A 27,216-nucleotide genomic window follows, 5' to 3' on the forward strand; every position below is an offset into this window, starting at 1 on the left:
AAAGTGGGGGGTGACCTTGGCAGAGAGTCAGGCCGCCAAAGGGACAAGGCTCCTGCTTCCCTGGCAACCTGCTGCCAGGGGCTGGGTGTCGGCCTCCCAGTCCCGCCCCAGTGCAGGCGCGGCGTCTCCCACCTGGGTCTTGTCCGTCTCTTGTGCTTGCCCTCGCCTCTGCCCTCACGGCCGGTTACCGGGCGGCCTTTCCGCCCGCCTCTGCCTCTCTCTCCACCCCCCGCAAGAGTTGTTCGAGGGGCCCCGGCAGCCTCCTCACTCCTGCTGGACTCTCGAGCCCCACTTCCCCCTGGAAGCACCCCAGGGAGCTGCTACCTCCACCTCTTCACCATCTTCTCCCCAAGAGTGAACGCAGGGCCTGACACACAGTGTGAGCTTCGCACGTAGTGGGAGCCCACCGGGTGCTTGTTGGATGCTGGAACCTGTCTCGTGAGCCTGTTTCAGGGTTCAGTCCGTTACACCACGTAAGCCCGCCGGTAGCCCAAAGCCCAGTTCTTCACCGACACCAGCTGAGGAGGAGGAGGAGGAGCGGGGGCGGGGCGGGGCGGGAGAAGGCAGGGTGATTCCCAGGAGAACGAGGCAACTGGGGATGAGGCCGCAGCGTCTGGAAATGTCAGTGTTTATTAAACATATTAGGGCATTTGGGGGTTTGAGAAGAAATGTACAGAATGTAGAAAAATCCTAAGAATCCCCTGTGGCTGGGAGTGCAGCCTCTCCCCTTTCTCCCTACTTCCCATTTGTTGTTCCTCCTTTCCGCTTGGTTGTTCGCAAGCCACTTCTTGGGGCTCGTTGGCCCCCTTTCCTCACCCCCTGACCTGTGAGGATCTACCGTCCCTCTCCCTCCCTGGGACCCGGAGTCTCAGAACAGGGCCCTGGGGTGGTCGGGGCGCCAGTCCTGCTGCTGAGGCCTGAGGGTGGGGGGCCCCTCGGCCGGCTCTCCAGAAGGATTTTATGGGGGTGGGGAACTGCAAAATCCGCATGACGTCATTGGTACTCAGTCATGGGGGGCAGAGCAGGGCACAGGTGCACAAGCAAACACGGACTGAAAAAATAAAAATAACACCCTGAAGAAACCCTGAAGGACAGTCTGATCTGGATGACCCAGGTGTTAGCTAGGGGGGCAGAGTGTGGAGCTGGGCTGCCTGACCGGGGGCCGGGGGCGTCAGGGAGGGAAGAGGCCGAGGGGCAGGCTGGGCGGCGGTGCAGGGGGTCGGGGTGCAGGTGGCCTGGAGTCGAGGCGCGGGGTGGCAAGGTCCCTTTCTTCTCGGTGCCGGAGGGACAGGCACCAAACACACAGTCCTTGGGGGCGGTGCAGGCTGGGATCAGGCCCTGGGCTCCCAGAAGGCCAGGGGGTGAAGGTAGGGGAGGAAATGACGTGCCTGGGGAATGAATTTTGGAACGAAACTTACATCTCACAGGCTGGTGAGGGCGGGGCGGGGCGGGGCTGGGCGCTAAGGAGGAAAGCCCCTGACGGGGCCAGAGGAGCCTAGGCCCCCAGCTCTGGCGGGGCCCGGGCCCGTCACTTGTCCGCGTCCAGGCCCATCATGTTCTTGAGGGCGTTCTTGAGGCTGGTCCTGCTGGGGGACTTGACAGCAGGCCGGGGCTCCGAGCCCTGCTCGTCCTTCCGAAGCTCCATCTCGATGACCACCACCCGAGCGCCTTTGGAGGGCTCCGCGCCTGGCCCCCGAGCCCCCGCCCGGCCCGCTAACCGCTATTTCTTATCCTTGCGAGACTCCCCCAGCCCCTTGGACTTCTTCTCACTGGCAGCCTTGGTGCTCCTGCTGTGGTCCAGCATGGCATACAGCACGGGCGTCTGGGGGAGGGGCGCAGGTCAGTCACCCGGGCCCCCCCTCGCTGTGCCCGGCGGCGCCCAGGGCTCTCCTCCCCAGCGGTCCAGGCCCCGAGCCCCGCTAACCTGCCGGCCGCGCTTGGACGAGTCCTTCCCGATCTTGTGCAGCTTCCCCTTCTCCATGGCGCTGCGGGGACACGGAAGGCTGTGGGTGGGGCCCCGCCAGAGCCCCCCTGCCCGGAGCCCCGCCCCGCCCCGCGGCGGCCTCGCCCCTACCTGAGCCTCCTCTGCAGGGCCGCCTGCCTGCGCAGCCAGCAGTACCGCACCAGGTAGAAGAGCAGCAGCAGCAGCAGCACGCCGCCCAGGACGGCCCCGATGACGGCGCCCAGCACCACCCCGTAGCGCGTCGGCACTGGGAGAGGAGGGACGCCAGTGAGGGGCCCGGCGGGGACCTGGACCCGGCCGCACGCCTCTTCCCTGGCCGCCGGGAGGTACGGAGGTGGGGCCAAAGCTGCCTTCCTCCCACCGGTCCAGAGCCTGCCCAGCACCGGCCTGTCCGCCCCCCCCCCCGCCCCTTCCCCGTTCCCCGGACTCCTGCCGGTCGCCTCTCACACCTTTTTCAAAGACGTAGAGCGTGACCTGCGAGGTCTTGCCCACTATGTCTGGTGGGTTTTTGACGTCGCAGGTGAACGTGCCGTTGTCGCTGTAGTCCAGGTTGTGTATGACGATGGAGCCATCCTTCCAGCGGGGGTCCCCTACCCACTGGATGCGCTCCTTGAAGGTCCCCACCTCGTCGATGTAGGGCTGTCCCTTGGCGTAGTGGAAGATCTGGAGGAATGAGGGGATGCGTGTAGCTCTGGCCACAGGACAGGGAGGGGGCTGCTTGGGGGTGGGGGACACCACAGTGCAGAGAGGCCCTAGTCCCGTGGCAAGCATTGACACTTACTTCGCTGAAGTTGGGATTACGGCTCGTAAAGGATTTCCCTCGCCTTAGCCCAAGCTCTCTTTTCCGGTATCTTGGAAGCACCTTTCCATTACCCAGGCCCAGGGCCCCCGCGCCGGAGAACTCACCGAGATGGCATCGCGGCCCCCTTCGGGCTGGTAGCGCCAGGTGAAGGAGATGTCGTCAGAGACCCACTCGCTGGACCAGAAGGAGCAGTGCAGGGTCACTCGGGAGCCCACAGCGCCATGGACCTCCCTGTCCGTGTAAACCACGATGGCCTGGGCCGGGGCCAGCACTGCGGACACAGAGGGGGGTCAGATGTCCACCTGGGCCCGGCAGGCACCCGAGGAGGCGAGGTCAGGGGAAGTCCAGGTCACCACAGCGGGGCGGGGCCACAGCAGAGGTGGAGGCAGTGGTGAGTCCGCCGGAACCCAAGTCTCTGGACTCACTGGACAGCCGGGGGAACGCTGCGCTGGTCCCGGCTGGTCAGTGTGTTGAAGAGGCAGTGAAGGGGGGCAGCAGCTGGCCCCTGGAGGACACCCGGGAGCGGCGGTTGTCTGCATGCCTCGCTGTCCCTTCGGCCTAGTACCTAACTCTGAAACTGTCCCTCGGATGCAGACCTCATAATTTTTAAAATTTGTTATAAATCATACAGGGAATACATATCACGTTCTTCTTTTATACTATTCAAGCAATAGTGATAAAGCTGAAGTCTCTCTTGACCTCACTCCGCTAATTCCTCTCCTGTTGTCCCCTCCCAGACGTAGCCGCTGTCATCAGTTTAATGTGTTTTTTTCTGAGTCAAACTCAATATAAACTCAATAAATTCAAGGTATGTAGGTACTTACGCTTAAAAAAATATATATATATATATGAAGAATATATGTGTCTGGAAGGGGTTTCCATGTCGATTCAAAGAGACAGTCTTGTTTAAAAAATATTTTATTTAATTACTTTTAGACAGAGGGGAAGGGCGGGAGAAGGAGAAAGACAGGACCAGCAGTGTGCAAGAGACACATTGGATCGGCTGCCCTCTCACGCGCCCCCAGCTGGAGACCTGGCCTGCAGCCCAGGCGTGTGCCTTGACGGGAAATCAAACCAGAAACCTTTCCGTTCAGAGGCTGGTGCTCAATCCACTGAACCACACCAGCCAGGGTGAGGCAATCTCATTTTTAACAGCTACATAATATTTCACAGTACAGCAAACTCAACTTTCCTATGGAAAATGAATGAAGTAACTAGAAAATGTAAGTCCTCATCCCCGGTCCGACTGTTCTCACTGCGGAGTCTCCGGCTGCAACACACCTTGCTCTCGGTGGGAGGCAGCTGGGTGCAGAGCAGACCCCAAGCCCAGAGCTCGGATGACTGCATGTGAGCCCTCTGGGGTTCGACTCTCCTCACCCACCTTTTGGCCATTCTGGGTCAGTGCCACGCCCAAGGCTCACCCACACAAGGAAGGCCATTCCAGAAAGATTATGTGTGTGGGCTGGCCCTGGGCAGGGGCAACTGTAGACCCTTTTGTTCTACGGGAGGGGGAGCAAGCAGCCAAACAGGGAGACCCATTGTCTGAGCAATGTAGGGGGCTCATGCCACCCCCTCATAGTAGTCCTGAATCTCCCACCTCAGCATGCAACATCGTCAACTCGCTGTCTGGGTCCTCGGCTCTACAGCCGTCTTGGGAATCCCAAGTGTAACAAGGGAAGTTATTCATTGGCTCTGCCTCCTACTTTTCCTGTCCTAAGTTTGGCCTCTGCCCTTCAGCTCAGCCCAATGAGTGGGACAGAGCTCTTTTGCCCTGTGCCTCCAGATCCCCTCTCCCAGTCCCTCCGCATGGCCTTCTCCAACATTTTCTTGGGGGAGTTCAGCACAGCCCCGATGAATCTAGGTTTGGGTTGAGGACCCAAGAAGCTCACAGACGAGAACATCCTTGGATGGGCTGAGTGGCGCCCCCCACCCCGCCTGCACACATTTGCCTACTGCTCCAGGTCCATTCAGAGAGGAAGGGCAGGGTCCACTCAAACAAACTCTTTTGACCTTCTCTTGCTCACCCAACACCTACCACGGGGCAAGGAAGGGGTCGATCAACTTACGAAGGAAGGCAGCTTTTGATGAACAAAATCCTAAAATCTCATCAACTCTTCCTCCTACATTTTCACCCGTGTAGTAATAGACAATCAGTCCACAAGGAGAAACTGAGGCACCAGGAGTCAAAGGACCCGAGGAGCTGGGATCACAAACCCAGGACTCTTCCTGAGATCGCAGTCCCTGGGATTTCCTTTCAGGGAAACTAAGGGTTGGCACCTCCTTACTGGGCAGTGAGTAGCGGCCGGAAGCCAGGCATCTGATGCTGGTCCTTCTCTTGCCCTCACATTGCCTCCCCCAGGCCCTGAGCGTGGCTCGGGGAATGATACTGGTTTCCAACGTGAGCCCAGTCGGGGCCACCTCAGGGAAGCTGCCTGCATTCTCTTCTCCCTTTTCCCTTCAAAGAATACCTTTATGCCTCCCTCCAAACTATCTATTTTTTCTCTGAATAGAATATCTTCCTGCTCCTCCTCACTCTTTCTTCAGTTGCAGTGAGCAGTGCAGGGCAAACAGCAGGCAGTTGCTTGGAGAACCCGAGTCCCAGGCCCCCAGGCCCGGGTGGTTCCACTTACCCAAAGAGAAGAGCAGCACAGCCAGGACGGGACTGGGGCTGGACGAGGGGGCCCCAGGAGCCATGGCTGGGGCAGGGTCTGCGGGGCTGGGAGAGTGGGGGACCAGGAACTGAGCGGGGGTTCCTGGAACCTGCTTAAAATCCCCCGGGGCCCCAGTGTGAGGAGGCTGTCCTGAGCCAGTGGCCAATTGGAGCCTGGCATGTGCAGTTGAGAGGTGGTAGGGAGGGGGGCAGAGTGCAGGGAGCAGAAGGGGCATTGTGTCCTCTGGGTGGAGGGTGGGGGGACACATGCCACCCCATACACAGAGGGCTTTGTGTCTGCTGGCCTCCCCCTGCCCCAGGCTGGAATGTTGGGGGGTGAGGGAGAGGGACAGAAACAGGGACACAAACACTTCTGTGAGGACTAGGAGGGCAGGGGAACCTGAACCCTAAGGCCACAAAAAGGAGATTCCTCCCCGGACTCCTTGCCTGGCCAACGCCCTCAGAGCCCTGGGAGCTGCAGGCAGCTCCCCCGAGAGAACTTGGGAAGCAGGATGCCCACTGTTACCGTGGCCACCACAGGCTGCCCTACAGACTTTCTGAAGGGACCAGGTCCTTCGGGAGCCTCCTGTTTCCCCGTCTTCCCGCATCCTGGGCGATTCTGCCCAGATGGAAGTTTTCTCCACTGGAAAACACCCAAGGGAGAATCCCCTAATTTTCCTCTGTTTGTCAGGAAGCCCCTCAGTGCCCCAGGCTGCAGTTCAAGCCCATTTCCAGTGGCAGCGAGTCAACAGAACTGGACTGAGTGCCAGCTAAAGGGCAATGTAGGTAACAGGAAGAAGAATAAAAATGAAGTCCCTTCTTCAAGGAATTCGAAATCTAGTTTGGGGGGAAGCAGGGAGAGGAGGGTCAGAGGACAACCCCATCAACTTCAATAAATGATGCGCTTGCTGCAGAATGACGAACAAAGGGCGGGGCACACCCAGGAGGCACACACAGCTGCCACGGCAGGGAGAGGGTTTTGTAACAGAGGTTTTTCAAAAATGCGTTTTACTTAATCAGTGAAGCTCAGAGAAGGTGGGGGATCCTGTCCTGAAGGCAGGGTCAGCTGTGGACCAATCTGAAAGGATGTGTGCCATTTTGAAAAGGAGCAATGTCCCCGGGGGTGAGGTATCCAGGCAGGTAGAACGGCAAACGCAGAGACAGAGAGGTGAGAACGTGCATGTGTGTTGAGTAGGTCTGTCAAGTGCTGGGCTTGTTCAGGCAGATCTGGGGCCCCCGCCTGACTCGCTTCGGGGGAACTTCACTGCAGGGGCATCGTAGGAAATGAGTCTGTGCAGGAAATTGAAGCTGGTGTTGGTGGGCCTTGAAATACAGGCTACAGAGAGTGGATTTAACTTGCACTCTAAGAATTTCCTGAAAGATCTTGGGGTAGTGTTTGAGGCTAATGGGAGTGTCTGTATGCTCAGTGCTGAGTTTTAAGACAAATCTGGCTGGAAAAATCATTCAGACCAGAGCTCTCCTGGTTGTGGCCTCCTTTCCTTCCCTCCTTGGGATCACCTGAAATGATTGTGCTTTCATAGAACCTCTCATACTCCAACCTGGATGTTTCCCTTCTCTCTTCCCCTGCCTTTCACCCCAAGCCTTGGATATATCCTGCTTCTCTTTCTTTCTTATTTTTAAGATGAGCCTTGGTATTCAGAAGATTGACTTAATATTTGGTTTTGAGTGTCAGTGTGATTCATTTCCATTGATTACAGGCTCTGGAGGTTAATTTGAGGGTTGCTGCTGTTCCTGCTATGAGACCTCTGCAAGCTCACCTGCAAGGCCACAGCTCCTGGTACCTTCCTGGTGTCTCCCCACATCCCAGGCTCGGTGGGTTTCATGACTGGTATTACATTTGCATTATGGAAATGCACAATAGCATTTGCATTTGATGCAGAAATAACTGTATCTATGCTATTGCAGTCCTGAAAGGAAGGTGCAGGAGTGCTAAATATAATAAGGTTTGACTGTTAATGTCATGAGCACGTTTTACATCAGTGAGTTGTTGTCCGGGCCCTCCTTCACGCCTCCTCTTCACTCTCCTGTTCCTTCCTCGCCTGCTCACTCTCTCCCCGAAGTCCTAAGTGCTCTGCAAGTTCTGCAAGTGGCACTGTGCTTGGACTTCTCAGAACTGTTCATATATATATATATATGATCTAAGCGAGGTCAGCCCACCCCCACCCAGGTTATTCTGGCTGTGGGTGTCACCCACAGGCCTGAAACAAGAGACAAGGGAGACTCGTGTTGGGTGAGTGGGCGTCTGGCTGCGGGCTGCTGGGCTTTGGAGGAGCTCAGGGCCTGGGAACCGCGGCTGCGAGCGCCTCCCCACGGCCCATCCTCACCCCAGACCTGGGTCTGGACTCGCGCGTCTCCGCACGGGAGAGGCTGCACGTGAGGACGGGAGGGAACGTCTCGGGCGGCCCCCGGCACGTGTCTGACCCCACGGATGGGGCGGGGATCGGACCGACAGGTCTTGGGGAAGACTGAGGGTCAGGCCTCCCTGGTGCGAATCAAAACGAGAAACGTACATGGGAAGAGTTTGAGCCAGCGGCGTTTCTGCCGAAATTGGCAAATTCTGGGAGTCAGCCCAGGAGGCCGGGCGGATGCCCCCAAATCCCGAGAACGGCAGCCTAAACTCTCTACACCGCGGGGCGGGAGAGGGCTCCGGCACCTTTTATAGAGGCCCGCGCCGTCACGTGACAGAGGCCCCGCCCCCGCCCCACGAGGGGGCAGGGCCGTTGCGCCACTTCCGTCCATACAGGAACCCAAGATGGCTGCGCTGTTGTTGAGGTGACTTTCGTACGCGCCTGCGAGTTGGCGCCGGCGGCCCCCGGGAGACCCGCCCGGGCCGCTGGCGTCTAGCTGAGGGCCGTTCACCCTGTGCCCGGGCAGGGGAAGGGCCCGTGCGCGTGGAGCCCGTGCGGGGTCCCAGAGACCCGTTCCGGCCCGCGCCGCTCCGCGGGGGCGCCAGCCCGCTCGGCCTCCTTCCTGGCCGCGGAGGGCGCGGGCTCCCTCCCGCCCTGCTGCTGCCCCACCTCCGAGTTAGTCCTCGGGTCCCTCGGCGCTGCACGGGGGAGTCGGGCTCGGAGGAAGTGAATGCGGGCGCTCGTCCGAAACCCGGCGTGTTTTGTTCGGACCGCGCAGTAGGGCGAGACTTGGGGGTCGCAGTAAACCGGCAGTGACCTTTTTGCTGGGGACGGTGGGGCGGGAGGTCTCGGCTTTAATTTCTTAGAAACAAACAAGAAAACAACACCTGGGGGGCGCGGTTGTGCCTGTAACGGGTTATCCCTGTGGCTCCAAGAGGTCCGCGGGCGGTGGGTCCCACCGTTTCGACGTCTTTCTGAGGATTTGGGACTGGCGGGGGCAAAGCTCGACGTACTTCGCCCTTGCCTCGGACGCCTGCAGACCCAGCTGCCGGCGCGGAGTGGGCCTCCCACCGCCGCCCCCAAGCGCCCAGGGGACTCAGTTTTAATCTCTCTCCTTATTGCGGGGTGGGGGGAGTGGGAGCCCCAGTGTTTCTCTGCAGTGTCAGTTCCTGTTCCGAGAAACGCCCTAGGTTTTCTTCCGCTGACCCTAACTGCCCACGGCCGAGGCCTCCTCTACGTGGAGCCTTTCGACCGTAGCGCGTCTAGTGACTTTTCACACTCCCCGGGTGCAAATCCCAGAAGAGGTTCGTGCCAGCCCTATTTCTGGAAACTGTTTGTTATGGAAAGTTAGCTTTGATGCTGTTGAGATTTAATTCCTGGTTTACCCAAGTGTTCCCTCCTTTCTCTTTCCACTTAAGTCGCCCAGTGTAAAAATAGAGGGAGTTTGTTTAGTTTGTTGACAAAAGGACTCCTTTGGGAGCTGAGATCAGGAATGGGTTATCTTATATTTTTCTCCCTGCCTCTCATTTCCAAATGAGTCCTTTTTTCCTGACAGATGCCTTTCCCAGTCTTGCCAGAACCGCCTCCCTTCTAGTTCGTCTGGCCATAATGGAATGCTTTTGGGTTCTTTGACATCTCGTCATTTGGTAATGGTCAAGGGCTTTTGGTGGGATGGACCTCTACCTTGAAGTAATCATATTGGTTGTAAACAGTTCCTTTCCGGACCAGGTTTAGAAGCTGAGGGTCGTTCTGCTGGTGAACGGTGTTGAGACACTGTCCCGTTCGGGTCTGCAGCCTGTCGCCACCAGCACCCCGTGTCAGGAAGTAGACATTTTCACCAGTGGGGATGTGAGGCCCTGTTCCTTTCTCATGAGGGATTTCATAGGAGGGCTTTTTAACATTAAAAAATATATATATATCCTGATGAATTTCCAGTTCTAACTTAGTTCACTACAGGGGTTTGAGACTGTTTGTAGTGTGCTGGTGTAGCCTCGAAGGAGAATACCTGCTGAGAAGTTGGGAGCTGGCTTCTGATTACTTTGAAGACGTCAAGGTCATTGATTCCACGATGGTGGATTCCTCATTTGTGAGTGAATGTAGTAATAGCTTGGACCCTCTTAAGAGACATATTGGTTAGATATTTTTAATGCGTGGTTAAATATTATTAGTTATCAGAGTGCTGTATGTCATGGCTTTTGAAGAGTGCTCTGTGTTTTGTATGTTCCATTCCCTAAACAGTTCACGGATTCGCCGGCCACCGATCCCCAGCAGAACAGCGCGCTCTGTTGGCGCTCGGTCAGGGAGTGGCTTGCCAAAGCCCAGGCCGCGACAGCTAGAGGACAGCTGGGCTTCGGCCTCTCAGTGCGCATGCTGCCCAAGCAGGGAGGCAGCCGAGCCGTGAACCTTCTGGGCATCGCTCATCGTGTTAAATCCTGCATGTGAAACATCTGCAAAAATGCGTTTTACCCCTGCATTTGTAAGGCTGCTTTTCACCATGAGCGTGCTCACGCACAGACCATTTTCTTGAGCCTCTTCTACGTGTCAGACGTTATTACAGATGCTGGAGGTGCGGAGTGTTCCTGTCCTTGGGTAGCTCAAAGTCTAGCAGAGGAGGTAAATAAGTAGATTAATTATTAAGCAAGAGGATGGACGTTGCTACAGAGGTGCAGAGTGGTGCGGAGACGCTGCCGCACGGGGCTGTTGGTGCTGAGGGTGAGCCTGTTGGGCTGTGAGGGAGGCCCCGTCCCAGCAGCTTGAGCAGAGGCCTGTGGGCTTCGAGGGCTCGCCTCCTGTGTGGGGGAGGTGTGGCGGCCGTAGAGAATTCACTGGAAAGTAGGCCCAGAGCGTTGGACTGGGCCGTTGCAGAGGGCCTCGTTTGTCTGCAGTGGGAACGTGGACCTGTAGGCAGTGGGAGACAGTGGAGGACTTTCAATGAGTGGGCTCTGCCGGCCTGGGCGGGAGGGAGGAGGTCGGTGCCGGGGAGATCACGCAGAAGCTCCGTGACGCTGCTCCTGGTGAGAGGTGAGGAGCGCACCGACCGAAACAGGGCGCTGGAGTTTCCAGATCGTACCATAGGCTGGGTGATGATTGCACACACGCGGGGTGGGGTGGGGTGGGGTGGGCGGCGGAGGAAGGGAGAAACCAAGGATGACTTACCGTATATCTTGGGAGTTAGCTGCGGGCTAATCACCATCAACCAGCTTTTGTACGTAAATGATTGCTCTTCACCGTGTCTTTAGGGCCATGCATCTCTTTAGTGTCGCTGTTGTCACAGACATTTGTGGAACTTTTGGCTTACCGTCAGATTCAATTTAGAGGTCATGTAAGAGAAACTCATTATAATACAGTCACATGTTGCTTTGGACCAAAAATGGGTTTATTCCATTTGATCACGTAGATCAAATTGAGTGGCTTTTGGTTTTCTGCAGACATCAGATTCCTTTTCAGCAGATGAGTGTTTTCATCACCACTGACGGTTTTAGTGGGCGTGATGCGGATTCTGAAGACCTTGGGGAGGCTGATGGAATATTACTGTCTTCCATACGTGTGGTACATTGCAGTTTAGAGAAAGCTTTCCTGTATATTTCTCATGGAACCTTCTCAGCAAAAGCCAGGCAGGTATATCAATTGCATTCTGTGAATGAAGAATTGAAGCTCAGTGACTCGCTGAAGGCACACAACGGAGGCAGACCTAGAACTCGAATCTGGCGTAGGACTTTGTCCGGTGCTGTTCTGCGTCGCTGTGGTTGCCCAGTCCAGAGGAGAGCTCTGAAAACGTAGCGTTGCAGGGAGACGCTTGCAGTGCACTCAGAAGGGAGCAAACCTGACTGGAGATTAAAAGTTCTGGGTGTGTGAGCTTAAAGTAGCACAAAGAAGGTACTGTTCCCTTCTAGCTGTAACGTTTAAAGCACTATTCCTGGGGGGAAGAGAAACCTTTTCAGAGTTCCTGGTTTCCCATAAAAGGCAAGGACTGGTAACTCCTGTCACATTCCAGACCAGGCTGTGGAGTTTGTGCAGCTAGTTTCTGTCAGGGCCTCTGCAAAGTCGACATTGGTGTTTGTCTGGGAAACAATAGCCCTGGACGGGGAGGCTGAGATTCCAGCCCACGTGTGCCAGCCCTCCCTGGGAGCCTCGGGCCGGGGCTCGCCGGGCGCAAGAATGCGAGGCCCAGCGTCCGAGCCACAATCCCTGCCATTGATGGGAGGAGGTTTGCTCCCACTGCTGTCTTCCGGGAGCCGTGGACACACAATGTCCACATTCACCTCGTGCCTCCGAAGCTGGAAGGAGGGAAGGGCTGAAGGAAGTGCTAGTCGGCTTAGTTGTCCTTCAAGTGGTGGGCCCCTCTAGTGTCCTGGTGTGGATCGCGAGGCTCCTGAAATGCTGATGCATCTACTCTCAGTGGGGGAGCTTGGGGCACGAGGGATGGGCCACCAGCCACTACCAGGGTCCTGACGAGACCTACCCCTGCGGGGGTGCGGTGGGACAGAGGAGAGACATGGGAACTTCTGTGGAGTCGGCGTATTTTACATTGCAGCCCCAGAGCTGCCCTCTGGTCACTTTCTTCAGTACCTTCACAGCGGCTTGAGACAGTAAAGTGAGCCGGGGTGTACAGGTGATGCCGTCCCAGTCTGTAAGCCCTGGGTCATTCGGCCCTCCGATAGAATGCCGGCACACCTCAGTGTCAGACGTGAGAAGGAGCGGCTTCCCAGTGGAACACTGGTGCGTCCTCCTCAGGGACCTTTTCCTGTGCGCAGTGAAGGCACCTCTGTGTTCCCGTGTCTTTGCATTGTTACACGAGAGACTTGGGCTTGGAGTTCGCCCAGGTTGTCTGAAACTTGATGTGGTTCCTAAAGCGAGAGCTCAGTGTTTGGGGCCCTCGGGTCACGGACTCCTGTTCCCCCACCTTTTAATCCCCCTGCAGGAGGCAGCCCCCGTAGCTAAGCTGGGGCTGGGGGTTGCCAGCAGCTCACCCTGTCCTTTCCCTCAACTCGTGTCTCTGACCCATCCTTCACGACCCAACTTCCAGGTCCCTTTCCCTGTCTCCCTGTTAGGTGTGGCCGACTGTGGTCATGATTCACCTTGCATAGACTGTGTTCAGCCGAAACTCTGTTTTGCATTTCTGGGTAAGATTTGTGATTGTTCTCCAGTTATTTAAAGTTGTGACTTTTCTACTAGAAAATAATCTCAAGGACACGGATGCTGTCACTTTTCCCACCTTATCCATGGTGTCCCACCCCACCCCTGAGTGGGCTGTGGGACGGACGCTGAGTGCGGTCTCCCGAGGCCCACCTGGAGTGCTCGCTGACTCCGGTTCTCTGTCCCACAGGCACGCTGGCCGCCCCTGCCTCCGAGCCCGCCTTGGTCCTCAGCTCTGCATCCGAAAGTAAGTTGCTGGGTCTGTGGGTATTATTATTGCTTAATTTTCTCCCTTTGGGGAAAGCAGTAGATTGTTGGCTTAGATTTGGGGGCCACATATGAAAGAAAGAAGCTGCAGTGGGGGTAGCTGAAAATACAGGGGTAGTGGTCGCTTTTGCCTGTTGAGCCATAGAAGGAAAGACAAGAATATTTCTTTAGTCTTCTGTTGATTTTCCTCACTTTCAGCTTGTCTGCTGTATCTGACTACACTGATGTAATCCAGTTCTGGGTTCCTTCTTTGGTATCTAATTTTCTTCTTTCCTTTCTGCTTAGTCTTTCTTCCTTTCATACTTTCTTTTCTTGTAACCTTTAGTTCTGGGCAGGAATTAGCCCTCAAATGTATTTTCCTGCTACACTCATTTCTACCCTGTTGATTGCAACAGTTGTCTCTCTGTTCTTTTTTTTAACTTTTAATTCTGGAAATATACATTCAGAGAAGTTGGGAGAATAATACAGTGAAGGTCTGTACACTGTTTACCTAGATTCATCAGTTATTAAAATTTTGCTGTGTTTACTTACCAGTATGTATTTTAGGTTGTATCATATGTAATTGGTATTTTTGTAGATCTAAACTGGCCTAATATTGATAACTTAATGTAGTTTGTTGCATGTTTAATTATTATTATTTTCTCTGGATTCCTTGCAATTACATTGCAGGAATCACGATGCTTTACTTTGCTTCTCTCAGGAGGGTGGAATCCTGTGTGGTGTGGGCACATGGTACATTAAACCGCTGGACACAGCTGTCTCGTGGTTGGCGTCAGCCTAGCCCCGGGCCAAGGGGGGGGCCAGGAAGCCGTGCAGGGGCGCTGAGCCGAGTGCGCCTTGGGGTGTCACAGGCCTGAAAGGGAGACTCGAGGAGCCAGATGAGGGCAGGCGGGGGTGTGCGGCGGCACACGCGGCTGGGAAAGGGCCGTGCGCTTGTGCACGAGCTTCTGAAGTGGCCTGTCTGCTTCGGTGCGCAGCCGGGGTGGGGGGGGTGTCTGTCGGGGGGGCTGTGTGTCGTGGGCCGGGAAGGAGCCTGATTGGACCTTGCTGGGCGGTCGAGGTTAATGACCGAGTCAGACGTGCATAGAGGTGAGGGGAGTGGACGCCCATGTTTTCCTCACACAGTGGCTCATCCAGCACAGCTCACCTTTTTTATTTCAACGTTTTGTTATATAAAAAACTTAAACCGACTTTACTGTTAATCATGTAAAAACCCTCCGGTTTCATTGCAGTGCGGTTCCTTTGGGAACCACGGCCAAAGAAGAGATGGAGAGATTCTGGAACAAGAACCTTGGGTCAAACCGCCCCCTGTCTCCTCACATCACCATCTACAGGTGAGGGCTCTGGGGCCAGGAGATCCGGAGGAGCAGGCGGGAGTCCCGGACTGGCCCGCAGCCCCCTGGTTGTTTTCCTCAGGCCTGTTGTAAAGATGACTGAATCCTATCTTCTGGCCTTAGAAGGGTAGTCTGTCTTACACAGCTGCCATTTGGGAAATCCTGGCATGTCAACATGCTGTCAGTTTAAAAATGTTATTTTGAAACAGTTTTAGATTTGCGTGAGTGTTGCAGAAAGAGCACACACGCTCCGTGCACCGTCATGCAGATTCACAGGGTGTTGCATGCCCGAGGGACTTAAGGGCAGGTGCAGAGGCGACGGCCCCGACGCTCCTGTGTCACGTTTCTGTTCCATCGCCAGCAAGGCAGCACAGACTTTGTGGCCTAAAGCAGCACATTCGTTGCCCCCAGTTCTCTGGAGCCTCCCTGGGCTAAAGTTGGGGCGGGGACAAGGCTGGTCCCTCTGGCGGCTCTGGGCCAGATGGGCTCCTGGTCTTCCCAGCTGCTGGAGGCTGCTCTGGATTCCTTGGCTTGTGGCACCTTTTCTGCATCTTCAGAACCGTCAGTGATGGGTCAAGTTCATCTCTGGTCATCAGTTGACTGGCTTCCATGGACACATTTCTCTGACTGTCCTCTCCTGCCAGCCTCTTCTACATTCAGGGACCCTGTGAGTCTCGGGCCCGTCCAGATAATCCAGGCTGGTCTCCTTGTCTTTAGGTGAGCCTATTAGCAGCCTCTGTCTCCTCTGCAGCCTTCAGCACTCACAGGTTCCGGGGACTGGCGTGTGCGCGTCTTTAGGGAGGTCGTTACTCTGCCTGCCTCGGTCCCTTGACCCTTCGGCATGTGCCCCCTGAGTTCGAGGACTCTCCATTGTCCAGTCGTCCCACGCAGGAAATGACCGCTGACCCAGGTCCTGTCTGTCCCTCAGCCCTTGCCACGTTTGCCGGCCATCCCAGTAGTGTCCTTCCTAGGCCCTGCATCCCACCGAGATTCAGTGTTTTACTCCCTCCTGATCGTTTATGGCCTCGACACTTCCAGGACATCCCTCGGTCTGGCCTGCCCGGTGCGCCTTTGTGACTTGCGTGTTTGGGCAGGAGCTCTCCGGGGTGCCGTGCTCTTGGCGCCCGATGGTTCGTCTGTCCCGCTACTGGTGCCGGGAACCCTGTTGTCGCTGGGTGAGGGGTGTCTGCGGGGTTTGTGTGTTCTGGTGAGTGCTGACTTCGTGGGGACACACACCTGAGGCTGAACATTCTGTTTCTCGTCACACTTTTACCCACCTCAACCCATTGTTACTGTGCTGGGCTCCAAATTGTGATGTTTCTGATTCCGTCGTGCCTTTTCGATTTCTTTATTGCTAGGGTCAAGCCTCCTCTCTTACTGGTACAGATGCAAGGGTCCCTCGGAGGAGAAGCACGCTCACTTCTCTCTACTCTCGTGAAACCAACTAAAGGGAAACCACTGCGGTTTCTTCCCCACTCAGCACTTCTGCCGCGGGGTGTGTAGGGTTGTTCCCACGCCAACCAGTTTCCCAGCTGCGGACGCCAGCTGGGCAGCCTATGCTCCAGCTGCGGCGCCCACCCCTGACGTTAGCGCAGGCCCGCAGGTGAGGGGTGCGGTGCCCACCCCTGCCCCTTGCTTCACGTGATGGTCCTGGGCTGTGGCCTGTACTTGGCTGGCCAGCTGTCAGCAGGGCTTTCCCCGACTCCCTGCTTGGGTTCAGGGGTTTGGGCTCCTGGAGCCTGGAAACGTGTGCTTTCGTTACCTAGTTGAGTGTGAAGGGTGTCGCAGAGGAGCAGCCAGGTGCCCTTGCAGGCACCTCTCTGCGTGAAAGGTCCTGGTCACAGGAGCTCTGTCCCCGTGGAGTTGGGGTGCCCCACCCTCCTGAAAACTGTGATCCCCGTACTTTTGGGGTTTCTGTGGAGGCCTCATCACCTCCATTCATCCTTCATCACAGGATCCATTAACCTCTAGCCCCTCCCGCCTCCCTGGAAGAAGGTGGAGGTGGGGCTGAGGCCGAAAGTTCAAGCTTGTGATCATGTTCTGGTCTTTCTGGTGACAGCCCACTTTCAGAGCCACCTCATTTGAACAAAGGACGCTCTTTCCACCCAGGGAATCCCAGTGGATTTAGGAACTGTGTCAGGAACCAGGGTCAGAGACCAAATATTCCAACAGAAGATGCTCCTAGCGCCCCATCACTCGGGAGATCACAGGGGTTTTAGGAGCCAGAAACAGAGAGGTGGAGGTGGATAGATGTCTTAGTGGTTTGGCCAAAGGGCTGCACTGTTACTGTCGTCTGTTTGATGTTCGGACTGTCTGGGCCTCGGCTGGTGCGTCTCCTGTGGAATCGTGATCTGGGCTGGGTGTGCTGCGGTCACCAGGGTGTCGTGGCGTCCAGGCCCAGGCCCTGTCGGTGGAGCGAGCCGGGACTTGTGTGTGCACACAGCCGTGTGTGTCCGTTAGGTCGTGTCCTCAGATGCAGCATCGATGGCTGGCATGCCAGCGCCCACCCCGAGACCTGCTCCTTTCCAGCTAACCCAGCATCTCGAGCTCTGCCGCCCTCTTGCTTGGGCTCCCGCCAGGGGGGCTGGCCGTGCTTTAACCGCCTCCACAAATACCACCGCCCTTCAGATTTCTCCCAAGCCGGATTCCAGAAATAATTCTGATTGCAGGGTTGGATGAACATCCCTCGTCCAAACAGAAGAACGTTGATGAGGGACCTCAGCCCTCACTACTTTACGGTGAAAGTCTTTAAGATAAAAGATTTGGGGAGGATTCTAATGGTGAAGAACTCTCAGATTATTCTGAATCTGTACTTCAAGCCAGGGCCTTTTTTCACAGGTCATATTACAAATGGTGGTCGGGTGATGAGCTTTGTCTTGGTTTGAAACTTGAGACACGTGTGGAGAAAAGAAACAGCAGCGACTGTGGGGCTGCTTCCCAGGTGACGGGTTGGGAAGGAGGTCCGAGGCGTCTGGACCCATGTTGTGTCACTGAGCTCTGGAGGTGTTGGGGGAGGCACGGGTGCAAGGGTGAATAAGCTACAATCTGTGTTCAGGAGGATGCCAGTGTGTCCTGAAAAAGTGTTTATCAGGAAAGTCACAGGCTGCTAGTGACGGTCTTTTCTGCAAGTGGGTCCGAACAGTCCTGACTGTATGCACTGGACTTGTGAGTTTGAACAGGAGATAGCAGGACGACTTCACCCCGTGGTGTCTGGGGCCTCCGCTGGAACCCACAGGGGCCAGATGAATCTGAAGACCCACTTCCTCACGTGTCTTGGGTTGGCTCAGGCTGTTAGATGGCCTTCCTCTTCTGTCCGCATGACGTGCTTCACAGGCTGTTGTGGGCTTCCCCAGAGGAGGAGGAGGGACCTGGGGATGGATGGGCGGAGAGACAGAGGGGGAGGGACATGGGGACTGATGGACAGTGATTTGGGGCTCAGGCAGTGTTGCTTCTGCTGCATCTTGTTCCTTGGGCAAAACCCTGGTGATGTCCTCTTGCCTGATGGGCAGTGATGAGGCCCTAGAACATCCCCCACCCCCGCCGGGGGGCGGGGCTGGAAGTGTTGTGCTTGTCTGGAAAATGAACTCTCCTTACCTGCGCCGCACCAGGCCAGCCAGACCGAGGTTTCTCCCGTCTCCAGAAGAGACAGCCAGGGCGATCCGCGAGTCTCCTCCCTCTGGCCTGGGGCCCCAGGTGCCCTGGGGATGCTGAGCTATGTCTTGCTTTCCCCATCTCTTTCTCTATTTTTATTTTATTTCTCTCAAATCGGTGTGTACTCCGTCTCTCTCTGTCTGACAGCCCTTCTCTCTGACAGCGTAGTTGAGTGATCTGCTCTGTCCCTCCAGCCAGCGGGCTGTCTGTCCTGGGGACCGCTGCAAAGGCCCCATTTTGTTGTCCTGGGCATTTATTTTTGCAGCCTCAGCTCCTTCTGGGTTCCAGTCTCCTGATTTTTCTAACGAAAGGATGCCATTGTTCTCTGTTGTCCTTTGTTATGTGGCTCTTCTCCCGCCTTTTGTGCTTGTCCTGTTCAGGCTGAGTCCAGAGCAGTGCCTGGCCAGCTTTCCCGGTTTCTCTGGGCATTATTCCTCTCTTACCGTGACTATTTTCCTTACATAGACTCTTTCTGAGATCTCTTTAACCTACTTGCGTGTCGAGTGCATGGTCTGGTTCTGCTCAGAGCGTCCGCTCTGAGCTGGCTCTCCAGGACAGAGGCGCTGCTGGCCTCCCCAGCTCCTGACCAGCTCCCTCTGGGCCTGAGGATCAGTCCCGGGGATAGCAGGGTGGTTGTCCTCCGTAGAAACACTGGGGAGATTGGCGATTCTGAACATAATTAAAAAAGTGGTTTGATGAGAAAGTACTTTGGAGCTACTGTGGATTAAGAAGCATACTAAATCCAGCAAAACTGGGTTAAAAAGTTTGGAATAGGCGATTTATTAAGGAATAATTGGAATGCTCAATGTGGGTATTTCGGGGTGCACAGTGTCGTAGGTACCGAGAACAGAAGGATGGCTTCCAGGCGGCAGGGGTTCTGCAGGGCTGGTTGGAAAAGGTGCAGTGATGAGGAGGTGCTGGCTGCTAGTTACAGCAAGAGTCACGGGCGTATCGTCAGGAATCGTGCAGGAACTCGCGCTGTCAGAGGGGCTCACCAGGGGTCGCCTCGGAAGCCACGCGAACGTCCAGTCACGATGCTCTGCGCCTCAGGCTAACACGACGTCGTCGTGTGTCAGCTGTGATGGGAAAGCGCACTCGGGAAGACAGCAGGGCCCGAGGGGGACCGAGGGCGTGTGAGGCAGCCGGTGAGTGAAGCTCACGTGGGTTCCCTTCGGCTTCAGTCTTGCGCCCGGGAGACCGCAGGGCCTTGCAGTCTGGCGACTTGCAGGGGCGTCTTCGACCCGAGCTGTTTCTGCTCCGCGGGGGGTGGGCGAGTGGAGCTGTCACTGGTTCTTCCTTTCAGCCCCGTCAGCGCCGTCGGGTCTCGGGGACCACACTGCTCCCGCGAATCAGCGCTCTAATCCCCAGACAGAGGAGCGCACACAGGAGTGGGAAGGCTGCTCGCTCTTCGTGTTTAAATGCTGGCCGTTCCCCCAGCGGTTCACGTTCTCTCCGCGGGGGGGGGGGCACGCTCGTGGGGCGCCGTCTTTCCCTTCGTTCAGGCGCCTGTGTCTGTTTCTCCGCAGGTGGTCCCTTCCCATGGCGATGTCCATCTGCCACCGCGGCACTGGGATAGCCTTGAGTGCAGGTATGTATGTGTGTGCACACGCGTGTGCACGCACACTCGGTGAAGAACTCCGCTGTTTCTTCGGCTCGGCACCACCTCCTTGGCAGCGCGGCAGCTTGAGTTAGAGAGAACGAGTCCATGCCGGCCCGCGGGCCCTTCGTTCCTGTGACAATTAACTGCGAGCCCCGTTACGCTCAGGTCCTAAAGGGTGTTAAAGCACCCCTAGCACGTCCTGCTGGGGTATTTATTGAAGTCACAGAGGGCAGAGACGCAGGGACGTGTAGTAGAGGTGGGTGGCTGGCTGAACAGGGCCTAGCATAGCCGCCAGCCTCGTTCTCACAGAACCTCACTCAGCCTGCGCCCCCACCCCTTGTCCCGGCGCGGGTCGGGCCCGCAGACTCGCTCGCTCCCCAGCTTCACGGCGCCCGGCGCAGGCCCGGAGGCCCGTCTGCGAGCGGTGTGGCGCAGCTGCCGAGTGGCGTGCGCTGGTCCTCCTTGGGCAGCGAGGGTCGTCCCTGGTCCGGGGTGCACGCGCGAGGAGGTGTCTGGGGCCTGGTGTGTCTTTCCACAGGATGAGGGCCAGCTGTGTTTTAAAATTTCCTTTGGCTAATGCTGGAGACACGCACATACTGTTTTTCATGATGTCCTCCAGGGCCCTTCCCGGGCTTCCGAGGACCGTTCCCCTGGAGTGGTCGTCTGCAGGGCTGGGGCCGAAACGCAGCAGCCTGTGCTTAGGGAGCGGCATGCAGCGAGACCGTGGCGGGAGGAGTCCAGAGCTAACTCTCCCCGGTTGGTAGTCAGATTAGTTCTGTTGGTGACCACGTGAGGGCGGGAACTCCCCGCTGAGGTCGGCGGCCATTCCTTTGGCTGGTCAAGGGCCGGTGGGACCCAGGTACAGGGTGTGACCGGCGTGGCCTGGGAATCCGTGGGTAGCCCCTGGTTTCTAACCGACTTGCGTGAAGCAGTGGGGTGCACTTCCAGATGAGGCTGTGTGACTGGAAGGTCATAGTTGGGCTGTTTCTGCTGACTCGAGTCCTGCCGTGAGCAGACTGACACCTGCTGCTCAGTGGGTGGTGCTGGTGGGCAGACGGGAGGGGGAGCAGCTCGTTCTTGGGCTGCAGGTCCCACTGTCACCGAGCATGCGAGTCACCCTGACTGGCAGTGGTCCAGGTCAGGAGCATGTGATGTGAAAGTATTCGTTTGCTAACCATGGCCAAAACTGAATGTTCATTTGGGGAATGTTATCATTTTATTTTTTAATATTATTTTATTTTTTAAATTGTATTTTATTGATTATGCTGTTACAGTTGTCCCAGTTTTTCCCCCTTTGCCCCTCCCCACCCAACACCCCCAGCTCCCTCGGGCAGTGCCCCCACCGTTGTTCGTGTCCATGCTGTGCGTGTGAGCTCTTCGGCCGCTCCGTCTCCTACGTGTTAGTGTGCATCCCCTGGCCGTTTTGTGACTTCCCGTTTTCATGTCTCAGTCTGCTCGCTTCCTCGCCCGTCCCCCACACCCCCTCCCGTCGGGCAGCCATCAGAATGCTCTCTGTGTCCGTGATTCTGTCTCTGTTGTTCTTGTTTGCCTAGTTTGTTTTTGTAGATTCAACTGTTGATAGGTTTGTATTTTTTGCCATTTTATTGTTCATAGTTTTGATCTTCCTTTTCTTAAATAAGTTCCTTTAACATTTCATGTAGGTAACGGTTTGGTGATGACGAGCTCCTTTAGATTTTTCTTGTCTGGGAAGCTCTTTTTCTGCCCTCCCGTTCTCAATGACAGCTTTGCTGGAGAGGGTGATCTTGGATGTAGGTCCTTGCCTTTCATGACTTTGAATATTTCTTGCCAATCCCTTCTAGCCTGCAAGGTTTCTTTTTCAGAAATCAGCTGACAGTCTTATGGAAACTGCCCTGTAGGTAACTATCTGCTTTTCTCCTCCTGCTTTTAAGATTCTTTCTTTATCTTTAACCTTTGGCATTTTTAATTATGAGGTGACTTGGAGTGGGCCTCTTTGCATCCATCTGTTTGGGGCTCCCTGTGCTTCTTGGACTTGCGTGACTCTTTCCTTCACCAGATTAGGGAAGTTTTCTTCCAGTGTTTTTTTCAAATAGATTTCCAACTTCTTGCTCTTTCTCTTCTCCTTCTGGCCCACCTATGATGCGAATGTTGGACCTCTTGAAGTTGTCCCAGAGGCTGCTTATACAATCCTCATGTCTTGGGATTCTTTTTTTTTTTTTCTTGTTTTGATTGGTGGTTTTTTGCTTCCCTGTGTTCTATATCATTGATTTGATTCTCGGCTTCATACACTCTACTGTTGTTTCCCTGTAAATTGTTCTTTATTTAAGTTGGTGTATCTTTTGTTTCTGGATCTTTTTTATGCTGCTGAGGTCCTTGCTGAGTTCCTTGACCATCCTTATTACCAGTGTTTTGAACTCTGCGTCTGATAGGTTGCTTATCTCCATTTCGTTTTAGCTCTTTTTCTGGAGTTTAGATCTGTTCTTTCATTTGGGCCATGGTCCTTTGTCTCTGTGTTTTGGCAGCCTCCCTGAGTTTGTTTCTATGTATTGGGTAGAGCTCTTTTGACTCTGTCTTGGTTTAGTCGCCTAATGCAGTAGGTGTCCTGCATGGTGCAGTGGCCCAGCCTCCCCTCTCACCCAGGCTGGATACTCGAAGGGTGCCCCTGTGTGGGCTGAGTGCACCCTCCTCTTGTGGTCGAGGCTTGGTGGCTTATTGGCAGGTCAATGGGAGGGATTTACCCAGACCAGTATGAATGTATTTTTTTTTCACAACTGTACTTAATAATTATTTGTGTTGTTGCCGTCGCTGTTATTGTTATTCTTATGAATGGCTGCGTGTTCTTCAGCTTAGATCCTGGTCTTCCCAAGCTGTGTGCAGGCTGGTTCTGTAGGCCAGTGGTCCCTGTGCTCCTCCCGTCCTGCAGGGACAGGGCGCTGCCAGGTGGGCGACGTGGGCAGCTCGTGCACTCTCCGTGCCTCGGGCATTCCTTGTAAAGTGGGCAGATCAGGCCAGTCCTGGAACTGATGGGATTTCAGGGAACTGGACCCTGGGTGCTGACTCACGGAAACAGGGTGAGCAGCACAGTAAGCAGGTGTAACAGGAACAGTCTCTCGGGGGGCCGGGCACTGGACCGGACAGCGTCCCGTTGTCGGCCAGAAATGAACCAGTCCAGCAGCCGTGATCTGTGTGTTCCGGGGCACACAGAACAGCAAGAACGGTAAGAAACCCCTTGAGTAAGTTGAGTCATGTCCCGCTTAGAATCTTCCTGTTACTGTTACGTAGCACTCTCTGCCTTTCTCCTTCGATGAAAGTTCAGATCTTCTCTGCGGCCTAAAGTGCCTGGTCTGGCCCGTGCCTGACTCCTCACTGCCTGTCCTCCCCCTGCCTTGTGCCCCCTGCCCCCTGCCCCCTGCCCCGCCCCGCCCCCGCCACCCTGCCCTTCAGGCCCTGGCACAGAGCCGCCGCACGCGGTCTCCCCAGACCTGAAGCTCGCGCCCCCCATGCGTCTTGCGTGCTCAGGTCCTCATCAAAGCTGTCAGCTCACAGAGTGCTCTGCCGACGGCCACATCCAGAGTAGCTGCTGTTTCTAGATCTTGCTACATTTGTGTTTCTGTCACAATTTTCATTACGTAATTTGTCATTACTTTGTTTGCTCGGTTTTAGCCTATCTTACATACTATTCACATCCACTAGCACTCAGTAGGTGCTTAGGGAATTTTTGTTTGCTAAACGAACACCTGGGGATGTTTGCTTATTCCTCCGACCTTCTGGTTAATCTGTTATGCATTGGAAACTGGGGCTGATAGTAATGGCCTCTCCCCTCCAGGGTAGAGGCGGCCAGGAGTAAGACATATGAATACTCATCATGCGCTGTGGTGGCCTTTCAGTCGAGATGAGGTCCCAGGGCCGCAGCCAGCTGAAGGAGTCGCAGGAAGGGTGGCTGGGAGCCCACGAGGAGCAGGGGAGGAGGGCGGAAGGACCCTGTGCAGGGCATGGGGTGTGGGGTGCCCGGTGCAGGGGGTGGGGGGGTGCCGACGGCCCTGAGACCGGTGGGGACACAGCCCTGCCAGCTGTGGGCATCACCGAGGTTGGCGTTCTCGTCCGTTCCAGCGATAGGACAGCTGGCCCAGACAGGCCCACGGGAAGACTTACTCACGCCGTAGGGATTCGATGGCCAGTGCAGGAATTCTAAAATGCATGTTGTGTGATGACACTAGTGTGACTCTAAAGTAGAATTTATTGAAAAAGAACTTCACAGACAGTCCCTTAAAAGTTGGAGAGAGATGGCTAGTAACACTCTTCCCTTGCTGAGGTTCTCTAGGGGTTAAGCACTCAACGATTTTTCATGCTGACAGATGGAAGAGAAATCTGGGGGAGCCCAGGTGAATTCCTTGAGAACGTGGGTGAGAACTCAGAGGGCGTGGACAGGTGAATCACCCAGATGGACAGACAGCAGTGAAAGGAAGGGTCAGGAGAGGGAAGTGTGGGTGTGTTGGGGGAATGCAGCTGGAAACAGGCTGGGCGGCCGCAGAGCCGGCCCGTGCGGGGCGCTGGCTGTGGCCGGCGGCGGCCGTGACAGGCCTGTGCGTGTGTCTCCTCAGGGGTCTCTCTCTTCGGCTTGTCGGCCCTGGTGCTGCCTGGAACCTTCGAGTCGCACCTGGAGCTGGTGAAGTCGCTGGGCCTGGGGCCGGCGCTGATCCACACGGCCAAGTTCGCTCTCGCCTTCCCTCTCGCCTACCACACCTGGAACGGGGTCCGGCACCTGGTGAGTCCGTGGAGGTGGGCGTGTTTCCCGGGCGATGGGAGTGGCGGGGCTGGGAGGACCCTGTCATTCCCAGTCTGGGTTCGGTGCTGTCCTGAAGGTTGCCCGTGTGGGGCCTCGGCCCGGGGCCGGCGGGGGAGCTGACCGGGATGGAGCTCAGGCCTGGCAGATACTCTGCCCGTTCTGAGAGGGTTGCTCGTGAAAGAGGCCCCTGCAGCCAGGTCCCGCGGCGGCACGGAGGGCACAGGTGTCAGGCAGGCTTGGCACCTGCTGTGTCCGGCACAGGGTTGCAGTGCGAGCAGGTGAACAGCTGCTGTTTCAGCCCCCCCACGCCCACCGCCCAGAGCGAGAGCTGGTTCTGGCCTTTGTGTGAGCTGTTGGAGAAGGTGGGCCAGCTTCAGCAGACCTCGGCCTGGGGCCCCAGAGTGTGCTCCTGGGTGTAGGCCTCTCTTGGTGGCCTGAGGACTGTCCTTTGGGACCTCGGGGTCTGCTCAGACAGGTGTCCCCTCTCACAAAGGAGATGGCTCCCCCCCAAGCACTTTGGGCTCCCAGACACTGTCCTCTCCTTGCCCTTGGTCTTGCCGTCTTTTCTGGGAGACTTGCACTTCCGTTCCTTCTGGTTTCCATCAGCCCGAGGCCTCTGCCCTTCGGTGCTTTTGCCTTAATCTGACCTTTTATGACCCCGCCTTGGAGCCCAGAGACGCGCACTCTAGGGACGTCCGCCTGGTCCCGTGGCCGGGTCAGTGGATGGAAAAGTGGGCGGGAACGACCTGTGCCACTCGGCCTGTCTGCCCGCTGGTCCTGGGGCCCCGTCCAGCGGTCCAGGGTGACGTGGCTTCCCCGAAGGGGCGCGTCCGGAGGAAGGGCATTTCCTGCCTGGACTTCTTGTCCCCAGACCTGAGCTCTCTCCTGGGACCAGTGACCCGCTTCCTCAGTCACCTCCTGGCCCTGGCAGGGGTTGGGGGGAGGGGCTTTGCAGAATCTCAGGCCAAGGTGAGGCTTCTCTTATGCCCAGTGAGGTTCTGCTTCTCTCCGGAGTGCGGAGCAGGGCCTCTGTTGTCGGTGAAGGCCGTGGCCCCGTGGGCTTGACGGTCACCTTGCAGACAGGCAGTGGGGAGTGGAGAAGTGACCGGTCTCCGGTGGCCCGGAGAGTCACCCCCACCCCGTCACTGCCACCAGCAGCGCTTTGTCTGGGAAGTCTGCAGTCAGATGTCTGCGGACGCAGCCACAGAATTCCCCCATGTGACCCTTTTGGCTTCCTGAGGGCCCAGGGTGTGGAGGGACACCCTCTGGGCAGCAGCACCGGTTTGGGCGTCGTTGGGAAGGCTTCACTGGTTCCATGTGGAAGCTCTTGTGCAGGGGACAAGGGTGCCTTTCTGTCCTTGGGGCAAGTGGTGGCAGGCGCCGCCCTCTGGGTGTCTGCAGGTGATGGTGGGCGTGGGGAGGAGGCTTTTCTCTGGACCCCGCTGACGGGGGTCTCCCTCTGAGAAGGGAGCTGTGACAGTGGCCAGGCTGCTGTTTGCTGACACTCTGTCCCTTTTCCTTTTCCCTGCAGATGTGGGACCTGGGCAAGGGCCTGAAGATCCCGCAGCTCTACCAGTCGGGTGTGGTGGTCCTGGTTCTCACTGTGCTGTCCTCCGTGGGTCTGGCGGCCATGTGAGCAGCTCGAGGCCCCGCTCCGTCCTCCCGCAGATGATTGATTAGGGGGCCTGACTTCCTGTTGTCACCCTCCCTCCAGCCGGGGCAGCGTCTCCCGGTGTGTCCGACCCTCTTGTGCTTGCAGTTGCCCTTGAAGCTCAGCAGCAGAGCCCCTTCGAGAAGCACAGCCGGGGAGCGGGGCCGTTTCCCTTGCTCCTAAAGGTGGAGTAACACAGAGACTCTCTTTTCCTGCCCCCGCGTACCGCCGGCTCTCGTCCTGGGGGCCCCTTCCCTCCTTGGTTTGTGCTGAGGGTCAGCTCTTGGCTCCTTCTTCCTGGGGCAGTGGAAACAAAGCCAGCTCTGTGGCCCCTGCTGTGGGGACTGCGGGTGGGGCTCCGGGTGCCACTGCCTGTGGGCTGCTGGCTCACAGGACAGTCCTGCCTGGGGTCTCCCGCACCCACTCGGTGGGGGCTGGGGAGGAGGCTGGTCCCAGCTGGAGGGGGTGAAGAGGGTGAGTTGGCTCTCGGAGGGTGTGCTTTGGGGAGAAGATACATAGTTTTTGATCAAGAGAAAGATCCAGAAGGTTATTGTTGAACCTGTGGTTATTTTTTTTCTTGCAGTTTCAGAAAAACAAGCCTCTTATTGTCATGTTTTCTAATCCAAATTCATGTGATTTTTCTGAGATTGATTAAAAAACTCATGTCATCTTTGACTCTCCTTGAAGTTGAGAGAAGCCCAGGGGGTGGCGGCTGCGGAGGAGCCGCTTCCTCCCGCTGGTCTCGGCCGTGCTGGGCGGGGAGGTGGTTCATTTGCGGCTGGGAGGTGCTCGGGGACTCGGATTTGGGGGCCAGAGAGTCCCTGTCGCGCAGGAGCCTCAGAGACAGAAGGAGGTCATGGATGGACGCACAGAAGGACAGACAGATGGCAGACAGGGAGAGCTGGGCCGCTCCGGCCCCCCCCAGCACACACCTGGAGCTGAGCCCGGAGGAGTGGGGGCAGGGGAGGCGGAACTGAGAGCTGAGCTAAGGACCAAGGTCTGGAGAGAGGAAGAGGAGAGAGGAAGAG

The 27,216-nt window shown here is 56.5% G+C and overlaps 2 protein-coding genes across 2 annotated transcripts; one reads left to right on the forward strand and one right to left on the reverse strand.

Annotated features, from left to right (window-relative positions):
* Window positions 1-612: 612 nt before the first annotated feature.
* MPZ (myelin protein zero) lies at window positions 613-5,508 on the reverse strand. Its single transcript, XM_045838587.1, is given in 6 exon segments — window positions 613-1,822; window positions 1,925-1,985; window positions 2,075-2,210; window positions 2,413-2,626; window positions 2,870-3,036; window positions 5,396-5,508. Coding segments are annotated over 6 exon segments (936 nt in total). The 5' UTR covers window positions 5,460-5,508; the 3' UTR covers window positions 613-1,528.
* Window positions 5,509-8,137: 2,629 nt separating this feature from the next.
* SDHC (succinate dehydrogenase complex subunit C) lies at window positions 8,138-26,856 on the forward strand. Its single transcript, XM_045838588.1, has 6 exons — window positions 8,138-8,208; window positions 13,111-13,167; window positions 14,420-14,521; window positions 19,699-19,760; window positions 24,353-24,516; window positions 26,069-26,856. The coding sequence occupies exons 1-6, from the start codon at window positions 8,189-8,191 to the stop codon at window positions 26,171-26,173; spliced, it is 510 nt and encodes a 169-aa protein (XP_045694544.1). The 5' UTR covers window positions 8,138-8,188; the 3' UTR covers window positions 26,174-26,856.
* The last annotated feature ends 360 nt before the right edge of the window (window positions 26,857-27,216 follow it).

Source organism: Phyllostomus hastatus, unplaced genomic scaffold (assembly GCF_019186645.2).
Source record: "Phyllostomus hastatus isolate PE091 unplaced genomic scaffold, TTU_PhHast_1.1 phas_contig_283, whole genome shotgun sequence".
Classification (NCBI taxonomy): domain Eukaryota; kingdom Metazoa; phylum Chordata; class Mammalia; order Chiroptera; family Phyllostomidae; genus Phyllostomus; species Phyllostomus hastatus.

What these genes read in the sequence shown, in the direction of transcription:
- SDHC (XM_045838588.1), top strand. Translation starts at nt 8,189, where the DNA reads ATGGCTGCGCTGTTGTTGAG. An exon ending in TGGGATAGCCTTGAGTGCAG is followed by an intron (nt 19,761 to 24,352) that starts GTATGTATGTGT and finishes GTGTCTCCTCAG; the next exon opens with GGGTCTCTCTCTTCGGCTTG. An exon ending in GGAACGGGGTCCGGCACCTG is followed by an intron (nt 24,517 to 26,068) that starts GTGAGTCCGTGG and finishes TTTTCCCTGCAG; the next exon opens with ATGTGGGACCTGGGCAAGGG.